This window comes from Epinephelus fuscoguttatus, linkage group LG12 (assembly GCF_011397635.1).
Source record: "Epinephelus fuscoguttatus linkage group LG12, E.fuscoguttatus.final_Chr_v1".
Classification (NCBI taxonomy): domain Eukaryota; kingdom Metazoa; phylum Chordata; class Actinopteri; order Perciformes; family Serranidae; genus Epinephelus; species Epinephelus fuscoguttatus.
Genome location: NC_064763.1, coordinates 25,030,507 through 25,050,882, shown reverse-complemented (window position 1 = coordinate 25,050,882; position 20,376 = coordinate 25,030,507). Strand labels below are relative to the sequence as shown.

At 39.9% G+C, this 20,376-nt stretch overlaps 1 protein-coding gene across 1 annotated transcript; it reads left to right on the top strand.

The window, feature by feature from the left end:
* The first annotated feature begins 5,860 nt into the window (after positions 1–5,860).
* On the top strand, positions 5,861–19,843 carry LOC125898713 (transmembrane protein 47-like). The gene is made up of 3 exons (XM_049592595.1): positions 5,861–6,215; positions 11,979–12,119; positions 18,890–19,843. The coding sequence occupies exons 1-3, from the start codon at positions 5,999–6,001 to the stop codon at positions 19,069–19,071; spliced, it is 540 nt and encodes a 179-aa protein (XP_049448552.1). The 5' UTR covers positions 5,861–5,998; the 3' UTR covers positions 19,072–19,843.
* The last annotated feature ends 533 nt before the right edge of the window (positions 19,844–20,376 follow it).

Here is a 20,376-nt window from a genome sequence, read left to right as displayed (position 1 = left end):
GTCACCGCCGCAGCAGCGGTCTTGGGAATAGACTGTAAAACTGTAAAAGCCATCAGTTTAAATCCCTCGGCAAGCTGCTAAACCAGAGTGCAGGAAATGAAGGAGACACGCTGTCGCCTCCCTCAACACTGACTGTCAACATGACCTTGAACGAGGCACTTTAAACCCAGCTGCTCTGAGATGCACTTGTAAGCTGGACCGACTTGAAATACTCATCAAAAGGGGGGAAAGAAAAAACAGTTTGAACCGGTTGAGGTTTCAAGGTGACTTTGAGCAAACCCCATGTGCTCTGATGACTGTGATGTTCAGGAGACGAGGATAAATGTGCTGCCACGTGTCATTAGTGATGTCTTATTAGGTTAAACGAGGAGGGACAGTGATGAGCTGAACAAGAAGTGCAGAGAAGATGAGTGGTTCAATGTGTCTGTTGCTGTGTCTCTTAACGAACCACTAGGGGAAAGACACAGTACAGTTATTAGATACCTCTATGAAAGTATAAATGACTGGATGAATGAGAGTGAATGGATCAGCGTCCCTGATCTGTGAGGGTTAAACTTGTAAAAGTAGATACATGTGTTCACACAGTCTGACCACAGCATGACTCGCGATGGTGTGTTGTGCCTCTTACGGTAAAGAGAGAGATGGCATCATTACACGAGGCCTCGTCGGTTACCATGGAAGCTTATTCATGGCCAGAAAAACCTTGAGAGGCTTATTCTGAGCCTAATCAGCTGCAGCCACTCCAGGAAGACCGTGATGAGCAACAGAGGATGACGTCATGTGATGAGTAGTTTGTGAAGAAGCTGTTCTTCCTCAGAAGCAAAATACAACCTTCATCATCATGTTTATAAAGGGTGCTGAATCACAGATGTGTGTCACGTGTGTTTACTTTTTTAACTGTTTCCTGTTTCCCTCACTTCTTTGTTACTTTATTTGCTCCTTATTATAAAGAAAACACATTAACCAGCCGTGTGAGTCTCCGTGTTGGCATGTTGAAGTCTGAGTAATACCACCTGACTATTTAAAACATGGCGGATGAAACTTAACAGAAGGTTTGTAGGTGGGTGGCACGGTGGATAAGTCCGATTTAGGAAGAGAGGATCCAAAAAAGTAAAACATGACCTGGATTCTCTCTATGCTCTTTTCAAATCACCATGTGGGGAGTCACCATTGTGCCGTCTCAAGTAGCTTTGTCTGCTCGGCAGATTTTCTAATGAGGGCTTTTGGAGGAGGATGACAGAGCGCTCTGCCTGTTCTGTCGGGGGAGGAGGGGCATTTAAAGGAAATGCTCTGCCCATGGATACGCCTAATACTAGATTCCCCCTACTCAGATGCCCTGCTGGCAGCTTGGCAGCACCATTAGGACTGAGAAGGGGTGGCATTAGTCTGAAACTCTCATTATGTCAGACATACTGAAAACCTGTAATCTAGGCACCAAATGAGAGGGGTAGAATTAAACCAAACTGGGCAAGAAGGCAGCGGAGGTGCAATTCAGAGTAGTCAAATCAGCTTTGTTTGTACTTTAAATTTGTTGGGAGAGCAAATGCTACACTCAGATTTACTTAGCTGTACTTTAAAGTAACAATCAATCATGTTTTTTAATGTAAACTACTTTCTGTGTTGCTACCTTCAGTTGTTATTGGTATAAAACAACACATATGCTTGAAAACTCCACTTGTGCACAGACATTTAGGGATTTTATAGCAACTACAACTGTGTATTTTTATTTGTAGTATTTGTGTTCAAGTTAGAACAACTGAGAATAAAGGAAAAAACTTTATTGACAGCAATAGCTGCCAGAACAGGCCACATTCAAGGTAGATAAGTTCAGAAACTCATTGATACAAATCAAACATACCACCAAAATCAAGCAGATCTTGCAGCTGACCCCTTTACATAATGCAATGTACATTTTCCTCTTGATGACAAAGGAGGCAGACATCTTTAAGACAATTAGGTTGTGATCTAATTTACAGTAAACTGGTTGCCTCTCATCGTCATGTTATTATTAAGAGACAGATGCGTGACAGTTGGTCAATAAATCACTCAAGCAAAAATGTGTGAAGGTCAGACAAGCACATCTTGGAAGAGATGGTGTTTTGTCTCTACTCATGCTAATAAATGCTCCTTTAATCTTTGCAATCGTTACTGGATTTGGGGAAATTGGGAGTTTTATCACCAGTGTATTCCCCGACCATGGCATAAGTCATTTTGTCAAATCAAGAGGGGGATTAAATATCTGACTGTCCAGGTCAAAACAGACCAGGAGTCCCATATATGAAGCCAGTGTCCTTGCTGTAGTGGCCACAGCTTTGATTCCATCCTGTGGCCCTTTGCTGCCCCCTTTCACACTTAGACTGTCCTATCTGATAAGGGCAAAAATCCAAATAAATAAATAATAAAATGAAAAATAAATAAATAAATAAATAGAGATAGAATTAATTATATAATATTTTCTCCATTGTGTAAGTGGTTCACATGGATTAAGTTGGGGGAAAAAAAGCCACAGAAACACTTTATGAGCATCATCAAACACATGAAGACTGGACATAAATAACAGAAAGAAAATTTGGATTGTCTCACTGTGATCTCATTGTCCGAATTTACTGAAGTTTGCTTGTGTTATTAATAAGGTTATTAATCAAGGCAAGTAACCAGAACATCATATACCTCACTGTTTCTGAGTATATAGCTGCTTGTGAAAAGTTTCATGCTCCAAAGCTATGCAATATCCTCCACACAGAAAAATTTGAGTTTAAAGTTCATAACCTGTAGTTAATTTTCTCACCAGAAGATGGACACGTTTCACAAAACATATGAGCTGAATGAATATTAAACTACATTGTAGTAAAATCTAGTCTAACTTTACACTTGTCACTTCATTTTTGGGATTTCAAAATTCCCTGGCTGTTTGGAAGAGATATTAAATTCAACATATGTTTGAGCGTGGATCAAAGAGTTATTTCCCAAAAGAGGTAAAAATATCAGTGAGCTCGGCCCACACGCTAGCTGTGTGGAGAAGCCAAAACAGGATTAAAAGAAAAGACCACCAAGCTAATAGACAGCTCTATTATTATTGTGTCACAACAATTTTCTGCGAGCACTAGATTATTTATGTCTCTCAGGGTCAATGTGTCCATAAAATGCTGCTGCTGCTGTTACTGCTGCTGCTCATAAAGTCTCATCTGCTTCTAATAATTATACAAGTCTGTGGTGTATTAGTGGTTAGAGGTAGTAATAACAAGAGTAATATTGCTATGTGGGCTTCAGCATCCAGAATGTCACATGGCTGCCATCTGCTGGACCATTAGCACATTACAATATATACTCCAGCCCTCAGTTTTTACACAATGACACTAAAGAGATAGTTCAGATCTTTTTAGGACACAGTGTGGTTTTACTTTCTTAAAGAGATAGTTCGATCTTTAAAAGAGGGCTTGTATGAAGTGCTAATTCATAGTCAGTGTATTACTGACAGCAGATTTCAGTCAGCACATCCCCAGTTTGGAGAAGTGGGCTGGAGTCTGACACAGTAGTGAAACAATGTGATGTCATGGAGGGGTCAGCAATAAAACAAATTAAAGCCACCTAAAAAAAGTCCCACCTAAAAATAATAAAAATCACTTTAAGTGTTGCTATTTGTAGAATATTTTCACTGCTATACCTCACCATCAGAGAGAGGTTGACTACAGAGAACTGATGCTGTTATGTTGCTTTCTTCAAAGCCAGACTCCATTGAGAAAAACAGCAATTTAACATCAATGAACACTGGAGTTGCTGCATCCATCAGTTATTTGGTTTGTGTTATTGTGTGACTTTGGCTTTTATATGGCTTCATTCTGATTCTCCGATGTCACGCAATAACACTACCTAACTAAGTGATCGAAGCAGACAAACAGCTCCCGTGTTCAGCGAGCTTAAATTACTGGTTGGCCTGGTGTCTGGTGGCTTTGATGAGAACATAGATGGGACATAAAAAGACAGAGCTAATGTCTACACATCAGTGCCACCACCAATGAATTTTCAGTTGCACTGTATGACAAAAAAAAAAATCTGAGAGGCAGATTACATTATTGTCTAAACTGAGGTGGTGTGTATAATTCTTTATTTAGTGTGTGTTTTCTCAATTTTAATAGATATATTTTAGTTGCAAATATCATCATCACTCTCCTATTTGAAAGATACATATATAGTGTCAGTAACTGCAAGTACAAACACAGGACAAAGGTTTTTGGGACCTTGGAGTCAAAGGGCTAAAACACATATTCATATAATCAGTTCTATGATGGATTATTGTGTTTTTAATGTCTTTATCCTTGTTGTTGTTGTTGTTGTTGTTGTTGTGTGTTGATGTTTACTATGTATTTCCTCTCTGTGTCTGAATCCCCTGATCCTCTTGCAAACATGTGTGTATGCATAACTTTGATGAATGTATGCCTAAATTGAAAAGACTTTCTATCGATTTACTTCAACTTTCCGACCCCCTAAAAAGATGCCGCTGCCTCCAGAGAGCGTAAACAAGTCTGGTTTCCTAACAGGGCTTTCAAAATAAAAGCACAGCAGGACTGTCATCCTCTAAAGAGGACAAATATTTACATTGCTGGCAGCAGGAAAAAGGCTCTGACCAGAGAATGGATGATGCATGTTGACCCTACTATAGATAACTGGATAAATGTAACAACTGAGATGTACATGATGGAAAAGTTTGCTTTCTCTTTAAACCCCAAAATGGACATTTTAATACAGCAAAGGGGAAAATGGGCGCAGAATGTCAAACATCTGAGACCTGATTTTGTTAAGGAAATTAACTGGAGCAATGTCCTTAACATTGTATTCCTGTATTGTATTCTCTTCCATGTCCAAATCAAGGGGAAAAATATTTCATATTTTCCTTAGTCCAAATATCTCACTGTAACATGTGTGCAATTATGTGAAGCCATACTGCCACAAGCATTTTTATTTTATTTTTGTTGTCACCTCTATCTGTCTGGATGTGTATGTTATGGCTCTTTTTGTCATAGCCATTTCTTGAAAATGGAAAAAAATAGATTATGAGTCAGTCTAACTGAAAACAAGGCTGAGATTTGTGGTACATGATCCTTTCTTACTCCTTTTTTTATTTTTTATTTTTTTAATTTTTTACTCTTGGCTTGAGAACAGTATTGACTGTGCATGTGATAATGCATTTCGAAATAAAATAAAAAAAAATTTCTTTCAGTTTTTCTTTTAAATCCTCAATATTTTTTTACTTTGGCTTAGTATTTATTGTATGTCTCTGTCTAATTTTGTATATTTTCTGCAGTCTGCTTCTATGTCCTGAGTTTGGCTTTACTTGTTATCACTCCATTACACAATAAAATAAATAAATAAATAAATATAAATAAAAGGAATAATATAAGGAATATAATAATATAGTATAATATATAAGAAAATAGAATACATCAAAATATAATCTAGAATAAATATTAGTAATCAAATAAAAAATAAATTAATTAATATATAAAAAGTAAATGTTAAAAAAAAAAAATCAAACAATAAAAACTGTATTGTTTCAAACAGTGTGTTTCGAGCCTTTTTCCCCAAACACATGTCTAGTCCTCTAAGGGTGGGACATGATAAGTTATTAACAGCAGTAATAACAGAAAAACAATGTATAATTGATTGGTTCATGGTTGCTGTTATAAATACAGAGTGAAGAAACACTGGTACTTAAAAATAATGTTATATTATTATAGTGTACTGATATAGGAAGAGGGCGGACACGTGGAAAAAAAAATCTCAGGTAATCTCATATTTGTCACGTTTCCCACCAGTCGAGCAATTATTTTGAAAAGCTGATCCAACCGGAAGTCTCCCGTTAAACTTTTCCAGCTGCACACAGACACAAAGCAGTGAAGGCTATGGTGGGTGAAGACGTGCACGGACCTCCAGCGAGCTTATTCCCACTGTGACTGACCTGCGGCGGTGTGTAAATACACATATCTCCTGTCGTGACAAGATGTCTGTGAACGAGGTGTACGTGTTCCGACCCTTCAAGCTCATCGCGCTGCTGTGCGTCTTCCTGGCGCTGTGTTTGGACGTGGTGGCTCTGCTCAGCCCAGCCTGGGTCACTGCGGACCATTTCTCCCTGTCTCTGTGGGAGTCCTGCTCCCAGTCCGAGGCACGGCATCCGACAGAGGAGGGTCAGTGGAGCTGCTTCTCCACCCTCACATCTGGTAGGAATCAGTGCACCTCTTTGGCTGTTTTTAACTTTCTGTCTTTTGGAGTTAGGATGCTGTGATTCTGTTGGAGAGAGGGTAACCAGACACTGTGTGAAAAGCTGTGATCTTGAGGTTGTAGCACTGTAAACTACTTTTTTTGGGGGGTAAAATTGCCATTAATGTGATAAATTGCATAATGCGTAAAGCACTGGTAATTGTGCCATTTAACTCTGCATGGTTTTAAAGCAGCATGTTATCAGTGGCACTTTTCAGAGTCTGTTATTAGGACTGCACAGTGGCTGCACATCCCATGTTTGACAAAAACAAAGAGGAATGTTTGTTGAACTGTACGAGCAGACTGGCAGCTCTGGCCACTGTCTCCCCGGATGAGTTTGTTTTAGTTGGCTTGTTCTGTGCAGCAGCAGCAGCTGAGGCATTCAGGGTTTCTTATGCTGCTGTTAAATTTCCTCTGTTCATACCAGAGCAGTGACGTGTGTCACTGTGACAAACACACTGTGATGCTCAGCAATGGGTCTGACTAATTCTTGAGCAAGAGCTTGAATTAAAACCATGTTAATTGTTCAGTTATCAGTGTTTTAGTGGTATTATAAAATATTTTAAAAGGCAGTTAACATATCACTGTTACATCTTGATTCTAAATGAGTGAGTTTAGGGACTGTTCGTTACTTATGAGAGGTGAGGGGTGACGCAAAAAGGGGGAGGCATGTCAAAAAGTTTTTTAAGCACTTGAGAGGGATTTTTTTATATTGGCTTAATAGAGGGGTATACACATTTAAATGACTGTATTTTGGGGTGCGTTCACACCTGCCTTGTTTGGTTTGGTTCAATCAAACTCAAGTTTGTTTGCCCCCTAAGTGCGGTTCGTTTGGGCAGGTGTGAACACAGCAATTACACTCGGGTGTGCACCAAAACAACCGGACCGAGACCTTCTTGAAGAGGTGGTCTCAGTCCCGTTACAAATGACCTCTGGTGCGGTTCGTTTGTGGTGAGAACCAGTTCCGACCACGATCTGAACCAACTGCAGTCACATGACACATTGTTTGGGTTAAACATGAGCATGTTACAGTCCTGGAGGATTATTAATGTGCACCTCCTCCTGTACTGCCTTAATATGCACATTCAGCACATCCAATGCATCAAAACATTGTTTTCTAGTTGGAGCCGCGCCTCGTTTTCAAACTGTATGGTTTGACTAAAATGAACAATGACAGCAATATAGTCCACGATGAGCAGCGCTAAAATCAACCTGCGTAGTTGTCCCTCCATTGTGACATTAGGAAGTGCCACATTTATCTTGCAAGTGTACTCTTCTTCAACGTTTTGTTTACTTCCTGGATTTTTCCCACACGGAAATTCCGACCAATCAAGAGCAGCTTTCTCACACAAGGCATTTTATCTGGTCCGCTTGTAAATGCTGCCGTGAGAACACAAACCAACTCTAGGCAATTATACAACTTTGTAACAAAATTAGTCCCTGATTCAGACTAAAGCAAAACGACTCTAGATTTTCTTTAAAAGTCGCCCACATTACACCATTTATTACAGCCAGAAACTGAAATTATCATTTGATTTTAAATTTCCGGTGTGGTCCTTAAACACACCATGTGTGACAGAATGCTACCATCAGGGAAAAAAAAACAACCAAATCCGAGCTTTAAACAGTTATATTTCATCAAAATGGCTTTATTTCTCATTAAGATTTGGCCCAACCAGTAGGCACGACGGAGTGAAAAACCAAGACCTTTTTCAACTCCAGGATTTCATCTTCAACTTTTAACTTTAACTCTCAAACATCAAAGGGTATGTTGTAAAAATCTAATTACAAATTTATGGTGGAGGGAGGGTCAGGCATTTTCTGCAAGTCACTTAGGGAGGCTCACGGAAAAATATTTGTAGCTTCAGGGAGGGTCAAAATGTAAGGAAAAAGCGGAAGAAGTCACGCCCCAGCCGCCCCCAACCTCTGATAAACAAAGAACAGTCCCTTAGGATGAGAATTTACAGAAAACTGAGCATGTGCATGTAGGAACATCATCTCTTTGGCACACAAAGAGTTAACCCACTCACACCACCAGAAGGCTTTGAGTGGTTTTGAAGAGACACATTCAGCATCTTCCCCGTCATCCACCTCACCACGCCTGGACCCACCAGGTTGCCTTTTGTCAAGCAGAGAAACCACATGACGGGAGTGTTTATGCCTCCAACCCCCACCCATGCCCCACCAGGGGGGGAAATCCTCATTAAATGTACCAGATTTACCAGCGTTTGGCTGGTGGCTGCTGAAACAGTGGCTTGGCTTGTTATTATCTGGAGCTGCGTCTCTATTAAACACAGCAGCTAATGGAAATAGTTATAAAAAGGCTTGAGGCAAACCATGTAAAATTGAAACTAAATTTAATGATCAATTTGTAGTTGTGTTCTATTAGTTGCTGAAAGTATGTGAAATATTTTAGATTTTAGTTGATCATTAATTTCATGAAGCCTGGGTGACCTTTGGTGCCGTTTTACACACAGCGTCAAAGAGGGAAACATCCGTGGGGTGACTGACCGCTCTGATACTGAGGAATGTGTTGGGGTGAATAGGAGGCGGGTTGTTGCTTTGAGTGTCTGCAGAGCTCATTACAGCAACAGTGGAGGGGTGTGTGGAGGTTAAAGGGCCAGTTCACCAAAAGGCAAAGCACATTTATAATGCACACATTCTCATACCATGCCCAGGATTCTTAAATTTCAGCCCATCTTTGGAGTGACGTAACCGAGTAGACACATTTCAATGCAGAATAAATTGCGAGCGACTGAAATAATGCAGATGAAAACAGTGTTATGACTCGCAGCCTCAGTGAGCGGTAGAAAAATACACTTGTGATGTGAGTGTGCAGTTTAATATTCTTTGAAGGGAGAGTGGGGTTTTTTTTTTTCAGACTAAACCAGAATTTTAACCACATAATGGAGCAAAGATGTTGGACAAAAAATATTTCCTGCAGGCTGAATCAAATCGAATTCAGATGTGACATTGGGGAATTTTTTAAAGACAATTAAAGAAGGAGCTGTGAGGGAGGCAGACACACCCATCAAATGCAAATTCTTCCCTTGAGTCAAGTCTTCGGAGGTTAGGCCTCCTTCTGACACTGACAAGTGGGACATCAAAGAACTAACTCACAATGCAGGCAGAAATTAAAACATTTTCCTGAATGCATCTCTGCTTTCACACTCTGTATCAAGGCTTTACTGCACAGAGAGTTCAGCTCAGCTCAGTTAAGCTTTGAAATGTGGCGTTTCAGTGACCCGGTGTTGTGTAGGTCTTTCCAAGGAAGAATCTTTTGACACAGAGGATGCGATGACTTAAACTTTTCCACCAGGAGAAGCTAGAGTTGTTTGGAATAAACAGAATTAATGTGGTGTTAAAAGGCCACCATGGTTGAGCCGACATGGAAAAGGCTGACAGCCACAGGCAGAACCTCCAAGGAGATGTCACAGTATTGAACACGCTGACTTACATGTGATATTTTGCAGTACAAAAGCACCACAGTAACCATTAGCTGGCACCAAGAATTTCAACAAAATAGACATTTTTTTAGTGATTACTAGTAGTGAGGGGTGGACGGATTCTTTTCACAAGATCAGTTCCTCAGAGTCGATTTGTGTAAATGTATTAAACCTTTTGAGTTTTGGTACTTTTTGCAAAATATGGTGTACATTATATGTGACAGCTTGTGCTGCCCTGCTACAAAACTTCTCTTTAATGCATTACGAGTCATTATGTATGAGTTTACATTAATTAAGATAAAAATATTCATTTAAATGCCTTGCTTCAGCATCTTACTTATATGTCGGTCGGCAATGTAAGCTCAATACGGTGTTACTGAAACATCAACGATCAACGATCTGTCATTCTTTGAGCGTAAAGTAGCAGTTGTTATGGTTACCTCCGCAGCCTCGTGCAGCATGGTGTTGGAATAATCCAAAACATGAGTAGCTGATCATATTTAATGGCTCACCTGATCTGTTTCCTTTGCTTTTCATTATCAAGGTGTTTTTTAAATACTTTAAGGAATAAAATACAACACGTCTTCTTTGTAGCATCCGTATTGTTTCCACATTACAGCTTAAACAGGGCGGCTGCAGGTCTTTAAAAAGTCTTAAAATGTTTTTTGGTGACATCACCAATATAATTTTTGGTGTTGGTGTTCTAGGAAACATAATTTTAACAGCAGGGAAACACTATTTGACGGGGTACCAGACTTCGGCACAACACTTGTATGTGCGTCATGCCCCTATTTTTGCCCCCTCAGTGCAATGAATCTGCATCGTTAAACTAGGACCTTGAAAGCTATGAAAAATGGGAAAATGCAAGTGCAAAGACAAATAGCTTAAAAGAACAACAATTACTTGTGGTGGTTAAAGCCGGTGCAAACTAGGTACAATGGGGATCAGATTGGGATCAAATAGAATGATCACAGTAGGAAGATATTTGAAAAACTGAAAGAATGAAATGGAAAGAACACCATGCAGGTTCACAAAAGGGTGTGTCTGTGACAACCAATCACACCTGTTAAAAGAATACATTATACCTAGCGACAAGGTCAACCACACCTCCTCACTAGGATAAAAGTTTATGTCCCTTCCTTGCTCAGAGTTGCTCCGAGAACGTTCCTAAATCACTCCTTGTCTAGGACTCCTAACTAAAAATTTTAGGCTAAGTTAGGAGCTCTCTGAGAGTATTTTCAGAATGTCTGTGAACACGGCCCCAGGGCAGTGGCATCACACATGTAGAGCCGTAAGCACAGGGTCATTTTAACTTTACTTTTCATTTTGAACCGACACCAATGTGTGTACTTAGAAAGAGTATATTTTCGCTTTTGGTGGATATTTCCATCACAAGTTAGGTTTTAAATTCTGTTTAAAGTGGTATTAAAAAGATCTAAAAAGCCTTGAATTTAGCTCATTTATACCTGTAGACACCCTCAAGCTCATGAAGAGACCAAACCTGGAAGAACAACCATCTGAGGAGCACATGAATGCACCATTGACCTTGATTGGCAGAGGTCTTGACTTGAGGTCTTGTCCGATAGCCTCTCATTTACTCGCCGTAGTTGGCAGTGTGAGCAGTACCTTACAATAACAGCAAGTGGAGTGGGAACAGCCTGGGATGAATGTGCACCCGGGCGTTTGACAGACTGCTCCAGTACATAACGGACATTAAGAAAAGTCATTCCAAAGACGTTATTCGTTCATCGTTGCCCAGCGCTAATTTCTAACTTAATTTTGCTGTAAAGATCAGCCTTGATGGAGACAGATGAGTGTTGAATAATGTTCTGCAAATAGCTGCTGAAACTCAAGAAAAATGCATATATAAAGATGTAATCAGAAACTATCAGTAATGTTCATGGGTGTGAGAGAATAAGTGCAGGAGAGGCCAACACAGCAGAATATGGAGATTTATTTTTGCCTCCCCATATTTTAAAGGATACAATTTGCAGATATAGGCAGCAAATATAAATTTTAACCCTCGAAACATGTATCTAATACTTGTAATAACATGTAGCCACATTCTTGTGTGTTTAATCTGATTAGTATGATTACAGCGTGAGTAATCAGGTCCATGTCTCATGCAGACCTGAGTCCATTCTGCTTCACTCACTTTACTCTGTGGGATTAGCTCTTGTTTTGTGTTTGTCAACACAGCGGTTCAATTCAACGGGGCCGTCCTGTGAATCAAGCTTTTGTTGCTGCACTCTAACCTGCATGTGTCTCGTCCTGCAGACTGGCAGATTGCCACGCTGGTGCTGCTGGTCGCCGGTGCTGTGGCAACTCTGGTGGCCTTCCTGGTGGCCCTGATTTCCCTCTGCAGGGGGACACAGAGACGGCACTACCGCACCGTGGCTGTGTTCCTCTTCACTGCAGGTACGCTTTTCTCCTCCTTTCTATCTCTTTACCACCAAATGTTCTTAAATCATTTTCATATTTTGCCCTGTGCGAGTGTTTATCCAATGTTCCAATACATCATGCACATTTGGAAACAGAAAGACGGCACATATATACGTTCACTGCGACCACAACAATTTCCATATAGAGAGGGATTGGGGATTTTTTGTTCCAGTGCTCAGATTATATGGAAGGGTGCAGAAGGAAAGAAGCAGCTGAATGAGGCTTGTTGGGTTGAGCTCATTCCTTCTGTGGTGTGGAGTCTGGGGAGCTGCTGCATTGCGAGCCAAGAAAAAGCAGCCGCAGAATTTGCAGACTTACCAGAGAAGTGAAGTCACTGAGGGGAAAAAAAGCCACCACAGACTCCTCACCCAGCGCTGTCTCATATATGTCTGCTCTTCTCCTGCATGCTCTGTGAGAAGGTCCTTTGGCTGAAGCCACATTCTGCCACTGGTGAGGGAGGATCTATTTGTGAAACATATAATTAAAACCGAAGCAGTCAAGAAGACACATTGTTCCATACACTATGCAGGCGTTGTAATAACTGACTCACAGTCTGTGCTTACTTTACTTTAAAAACAGTGATGAAACACTGACCACTTGCCGCTACTTATCTCATGCCCAGTTTCAGTTATGAAAAATAATATTGGATTATATAAGAAACAGACATCCTGTCATGCATCGTAAATAACCGTCCTCATCCTGCAGTTTTACATCGTGTCTGTGGACTAAACTTAAAGGTCCAGTGTGTAAGATTTAGGGGCATCTATAGGCAGAAAGTGTATATAATATTCACTGCTATGTTTTATTAGTTTATAATCACCTGAACATAAGAATTGTTGTGTTTTTGTTACCTTAGAATGAGCCGTTTTATGCCTACATACAGAGCGGTTCCTCTTGCACAGAGTCGGCCATGTTGTTTCTACAGTAGCCTAAAATGGACAAACCAAACACTGGCTCTAGATAAGGGGACTTGGCCTCTGTAGTTCTCCTACACATGTGGCACAAGGAAGAAGTTTAAGTTCTGCAACATCACTGCGAGATGCCCTAAATCTTACACACTGGACCTTTAGAGACATAGTTTGACATTTTTGGAAAGTCCCTTCCCTGACAGTGTTCCTGATGGGACCTAATTTCAAACAAAATACGTATGGTAATGACTTTATTTCGAACCAAAGTTTAAAAAAAAAACAACACATAATAAATAAAAAAGACAAAGATAACTGTGTCTGAAAAGGAGTAGGTAGAAGTAAAATTTATATACTTATATGTCCCTATCCCTTTCTTACATTTCTTCTTTTAACTCACGTATTACTGCAACAAATTCCCAAATTTATTTACAACTATTATGCAATACATATATATATATATATATATATATATATATATATATATATATATATATATATATATATATATATATATATATATATATATATATCCCCAGTCTATTTACCGCCCAGTCAGATAAATAAGTAATAAACCCAGTTTATTTACAGTCCAAGTACCACCCAGTGTTCCAAAATAAACATGCAGTCTTCTTCAATCTTTTTTTGTAAAGTTTTATTAAATTAATTTATATTCGCGCTTTGTTTCAACAGCGACAGACAAATACTTTTTGGTCCCTTTTTCGAATTGTGTTGCAAGTCAAGAAAGTCACAGTCTGTCTAAGGTTTATCGTAGCATCATTTACTTTTGTGCGAAACCACTCAGCAAACTACATCTCTCGTCTCACACAATAGATGTCCCAAATGCCAACATGGCCACTACCTTGGCACATTTCACTCCATTCTTTCAGAACAAGGGAAGAAGTATTACAAGAGGTGAAAATCATTAAAAGTTTGCCCATGTGGTGAGCTGCAGCTATGCCAGAGGAGGGTGAGTTGGTCCCGTAGAAGGTACAAAGCACACAGGCATGTTAGCTTTAATGAAAGAGAACGTCATGATGAAAGTTGTGTGTTTTTGGGTGTGTAATCTTTCTAATTACATATTTTCACAGTCTTTACTTCAACAGTTTGATGAAAGACTGATCTTATTGACGTGCAAAATTATCATTTAAAGTGACAAAAATCATATGTGTAGTTCATGGCATGATTCAAACAAGGTCAAAATCTCTTGCTGCTATCTAGCGCACATTAGGGTCCCATTATGTTTCACTGAAAGGGGGAGCTTTGCCTCTCCGTTTGCTTTCTTTGTTTCTGTGGATAATTGGTGCCACTGTCCGTTATCTGTTCATTAAATGAGAAGCTGCAGCCAGCAGACAATTATCTTAGCTCTGCATAAAAACTTGAATTATGGAGAAAGAGCTGGTTTTGGTTTTTAGGGATTAAACTATAAGATATAAGCCATTACTGAGCTTTAGAGGTGCTGGTATGTGACCTCTGGACAGAGTTAGGCTCGCTGTTTCCCACTGTTTCTAGTCTTTATACGAAACTAATGCTGCTCATTGTACCTTCATGTTTAAGTGACACAGTCCGTGTAACTCTTGTAAAAAGTGAGTGTATTTCCCACAATGTCAAATTATTTATCCTCTAACATTTGTCTGATGAGTCATAATATTCTCCTCAACCCCAGAGTCCATGTGTTGTGTCCATTGTTTCAAACCCATGCTGTGTGGAAACATACTAAGTTTATTTAAAAATCAACATAAGATCCTAAAGTTTCTCAAAATACTAAATATGTAAATATAAAGATTATATATTACTGTAAAAATCTGCATTAGATAATGCACAATGCTTGACTGAATGTCTGGAACAAGCAGATAGATGATAAAATGTGATGCTGTCAAACAGTGCAGGAAAATGTTTAATCTGACCCTGATGGGGAAGTATAAGGGATTTTTGTCTTGTTCTGTCTCTGAAACCATCAGCCACAAAGGACCAGTGTGTGCAGTGGACTTAATGGCTGTGCCTTTGACTGCTGGCCATTTACTGAAAAGCGTGGGAAGGCAGTGTTATCCTTTCCTGTGTGTAATTGCTTTAGGAGCCTTGCGAGAATAAGGTCTCCTTACAGGCACACAGTCCTCAGCAGAACGGCAGCAGCAGCAGCAGCAGCAGAGGGGTTGGACTCTGTTAAACGCCCCTTGGCAGGACCACGGCTGTGTGGTATTTATTTTCTGTCCAGAAATATGACCTCAGCCAGGCTACGAGCTCAGTCTGGGCTCCATCAACACCGCCACATTCTTGGGCTGCCGTCGTTCCCCCTGCACGCCCCGCTGCTGCGTCCTGTAGGAAGGAAAGGCGGAGTCACACAGTCCCTTCCTCAAGAGTCACCTAGCGTGCACGGGCGGGAGCAGAGGTAGCCGGTGTAAGGGTAGACCACAGTGTGCCTTTGATTGCACGTGTGCACGTCTCCTCACAATGACGCATTTAGCACCGGTAGTTATGATCCTGGATGAATTAAAGGGAAACTGATTCACAGTGATGAGGCATTCAAGCCATTCTTTCTCAGTGATGTCAAGGGTAAAAGAATAATGATGATTGTTGGAAAATTGTTCCACATTTCACAAATGAAAGAAATGCACATGCCGAGATGTGTTGTCACTGTCAGGGGAAAAATGCCACTTCAAAAGAGCAGTCACATCAATGAATTTACTCCTCAAATCTAATTTGTTATGTAATTAATTAGTGTTTGATTAGCGTTGGTGTTTGTAACTACCTCATTTATTTCAAGGTGCAGTACAGTAATAGCAGTTTGTATCTGAGGCGTCACACTAAATGTAAATAGTACCAAGCTCAAGCTACTTAAGTCTGTTTTGACATATTTCGGTTTTCATCTCCAGGCTCCTAAAACCACTTCGAACTTCCATTGTTATTCCCGTCATGCAAAATCTTCAGAAAGGCTCATTTTGATGTGATCATCTGAAGCAGCAGATACACCGACTTGAGGAAGATAATCACTTTATATAACCATTCTCCGGTTACCTTCAGTGACTCTCTTCGCAGACGCTGAAAAACCCTTCCGTCTCTACTTTATCCTTCAGCTTCTTTTTAAAACCAGCCACTTTTCTGCCTTTACAGCAGCGTATTTGCCGTCAGATCTGTGTTCTTACTCGAGCAAGGCCATACAAGCCTCGTGTTTACTTGAATAGTGCGTTTTCATGGATGCGACTGCTGAAAGCTCAAACCTACTCAAGGTGTGAGACGAGGAGCGACAGAAGAAATATGTAGAGTAGATTAAAAGCAGGATTGATCTTGAAAAGAGTGATTAAATTCAGAGTTGGACAAAAGCAATGACGGGGGTGGAAAGAAGAAAAGGAGGCTTTGAAAATGTTAACAAATAAAGAGCAAAGTAGGAATATGAGGAGGGAGAATAAACATAGGCTTTTGCAGCGGCAGCACCAGAATAAGGAGTTAAAAAGGGCCACAAATATAAGTACAACCTCACTTATGAAAAAAAATTCAGCTGTTTTTCTGAATTCTCAACGAGGTCATTATCTCTTTATTTGTTATCAGAATTCTGAGAAAAGCGTTCATGGGAATGATCTCATTTATTCAGAAAAACAAGAGTTAAATTTTGTTTGAATAAAAACTTCTCTCATAATTCTGAGGTAATAATCTCTCTAGTTCAGAAAAACACTGCAAATATGTTTCTGAAGAGTTTATTCGCACCCAGGTGAGAATAGACACACACCGTCCCTACACATTATTATGGATCCCACTGAGTGCTGTAATTGTCTCGTACTCGTCATGTTAAAGTTTCATGGTCGGAAGCGTGTAGGATTAGGGCAAAGAGGTCATGGTTAGGGCTAGTTCTATCCAAGCTCGGACGCTCTCTGAGATTAAAGGAGTAAATTTACAAGGAAAAACACAAATTTACGGCCACAAAGTCACATGACGTGGTATAAAAAGAAACACAGCCCATGGAGGGAGGAGGACATGATGGATAATGGGTTAGGCACAAGACTTTCACACAGAAAAGTGGTGTTTGATTCCCATGTGAGTAATTATTGGCTTATGATTTTTAGACTTAGTTGATTTAGTATTTTAAGTGAATACAAATTGTGTACATGAACTTTAGCAGAATATCTGAGCAGACCTGTTTGTGTTAACATCACATTTTTTGACCATGCTAGGACGCCCAGGACTATACACCCGCATGTAAATAGCCAATGTTGGCTACAGACACTCAGGGGCAACTAGCATCTGCCATATTACTTCCTTAAGTGAACGTACTAGACTTCTGTACATGAGTGCAATAACACATCAGGTGAAAGTAGAACCTGGAGTATTTTTAATTATAGAACTTCTAGTCCAGTCAATCTAACTAAAGATATTGCAGTAGTAATGTTTCATAGTTTTTAATGGTCTGAATACTATCCTGTGTTATTTGTATACCTTCATGGATTTAGTGGAACATTCTTTTGTTAAGGTCAAAACAAAGTTTCAGCCTTTCACAGTTACATGGTGTGGATGAAATGATGTTAATATTGAAGGGTCTGTGTACACCTAACCAACATATTTGGTGTCTTTTCTGAAGGTTTGGAGGTCAATCTTTTCAATAAATCACTTTTAAAGAGGATAATCTGATGTGTTGTACCTGTATTTCCACTTACTTACTTTTGTGGCACACTGCTCCCATGGGTGCATCCGCATCTAAACTGGGTATAAATTCCATATAATTTCGTATCTATGACATCATAATTGGTTGTAAGTTTGAGAATTATGTCGAGGACTGTAGTGCAGGGGAAGTGAAGGGTTGGGTTCTATTAGCAACTTTTCTATTCACCTATTCTATTAGCATTTTTGTCATCATCTTACTTTCTTCATTTACTTAAAACAATTCATTTGAATTTGAGAAATTGCAGAAGCAGTATGGAACACTGTGCCTCATGGTGATGTACTAGAAAAAGACATCCTCTACAGCTTAGATGGGACGGAATAGAAAACACATACAGTGCAATAGTGGAAACTTCTATTTGTTACAGTGGAAAACATTATGGGAAATCAGTGGTGATTGTGTTTTATGTTCCAGTCCATGGAACCGGGTCGGAATTTGCACTAATTGGCACCACCCAGAGTGGCAAATTCAACTTTGGTATTGTGAAATGATACCAGATGATATTTCACCATAATAGCCATTCCCAAGTGGCAGCTTAGTCACAGATATCAACCTTCAAAGGCACCAAAAGTTAAACCAAAGAATGAAAAAACCAAGGTAGGTTTCAAGTTTAGTCTGAGTGCTGATATGCATCATGGTTTTCATGGACAAACAAATTTGTATGTGCAGAAAATTGAATGAAAATAATCAAATTTTACTGACTTTGTTTGGATTCAAAAAAAGGTCATTTTGGGGTAAGGATACCACCTGATTGCACATTTACTTTCAGAACAGGTCATATTTGATTATCTGGTTATATGTGGAAGAACCTCCTAAAAAACTAAACTTTAGACATAAATTTTATGAAAGTATCATGTTCAGAAGCAAAGATATGCACTTGAGCCCTGAATTTACCATAATCCACTAAGTATACAGAGGTATACTTTTAATATGTTGTTTAGATGTCCCAAGAGATCACAAACATGCAAGTTTCCCTGGGTCAAACCACAGATTGCCTGGACTATTCTGGTACTTGTGACGGTATTATAATACGATGGTACCAGTCGTAGTAGTAGTAAAAGTTGTAGGCTACTAATTATAGTTGTAGGAGTGCTCTCAGTAACACAAGTACTGTTGTAGTTGTATTTAGTAACATTAGTTTTGTAATTTTCTTTATTAAAACCTTCTGTTTGCTTCTGTTTTGGTTCCAGTGGTCCTGCAGGCCTGTGCTCTGGTCCTCTACCCGATCAAGTTCATCGACGGAACGGTTCTCCAGACCTATCACGAGTTCAACTGGGGCTACGGGCTCGGCTGGGGAGCCACCATCTTCATGTTGGGCGGAGGGATCCTCTTCTGCCTGCGGACGGACATATACGAGGATGCCATGTACTGAGTCCTTTCTCCAACCCCGCCCCCCTGCCACTGGAAATATACACACATAAACATCCACACACACAGAATTCCCATACAGGAGGTGTGCTACTTTTTTCACTTCGAGCACAGACCCTGTCTCTCTCCCTCTCTCTTGCTCTCTCTGTTATTTTTAGACAGGTTGTGAAGGCCTAATTTAGGCCAGAGCTGTATGAATAGGAGCCCCACACCACCCCCTCCTCCCATGCAGCCAGCAGGTCCCTCAGCCCTGCCGGTATCAGGGATGAGGTGGCAAAGCTAAAGCGCAGAGAGCTTTCTGGACAGGCGCGAGCCACCGATGCTGGACGTTTCCACCGCACGTTGACCTGGATCTCTATTGTTAGAGAAATGGGACAGTAGATCCTCAGCACAGACCTGAATGTGCAGTGACTGAACATTTAAAGGGACTGATTATCTCCACATTTCCCTTTTTTTTTATTCTTTTTGTAGCATTTCATGAAGACAAGCTTGTTGTTAATGTATTTATGGCTTACACTTTATAAATATTGAAATACCTGAACTCTTACCCTCCTCCGTGTGTTCTAGCCGAAACATATCCAGTAACGCTAAGCCTTCTGATATTAGAAGAAGTGTAAATTAGACAGCTTCGATATACGCTAGAGCTCTCCAGTGTTTATAGTTTGTTTGCAAACTCACACTAGTTTGTCTCAAATGGAAAAAAAATGTAAATGTGTACAAAGTATTTCTACATGATGGAAAAACCAGAATAAACAGTTGTAGTTTTGGGAGTATTAGGAGTGTGCATTCATGTTGTTTTTCTCTCTGACACCAGCAGTTCACAAACTCACCTCTGACAGGATTTTAAGAGGGGGGGGCATCAGGGGTGCCCCCTTTTTTAGACTGAACAGCAATGAGACAAAAATGCAAAACATTTTCATTATCCACAGCCCACATTCCTCGGAGGTAGCCACCCAGGGCTATTTAAAGAGATAGCCCCAGGTTGATAGTCTGCAGCTAGTTGATGTGTGAAATATGACGCATTAGTCGAAGCATAATGAGCAACATAAAACATTTTATTACCAACCTAAAGACACATTTGTTGCAGTTAAACTTTATAACTTCCTCTGTGATGATCTGCGTATTTCATTTAATTATCTGGGACATTTTTACAGCCATTTGCTTTTCGTGGATAAATGAGCTCACTGCGGGCTGAAATTCAAATCACAGCAACCATTTATTGTAAGACAAAACAAAAAAGGATCACAAGATAGCTGTAGGTAGTGTAGTCTGCTAATGAAAGCCATGTTTAAAGAGATCTCTGCTATTT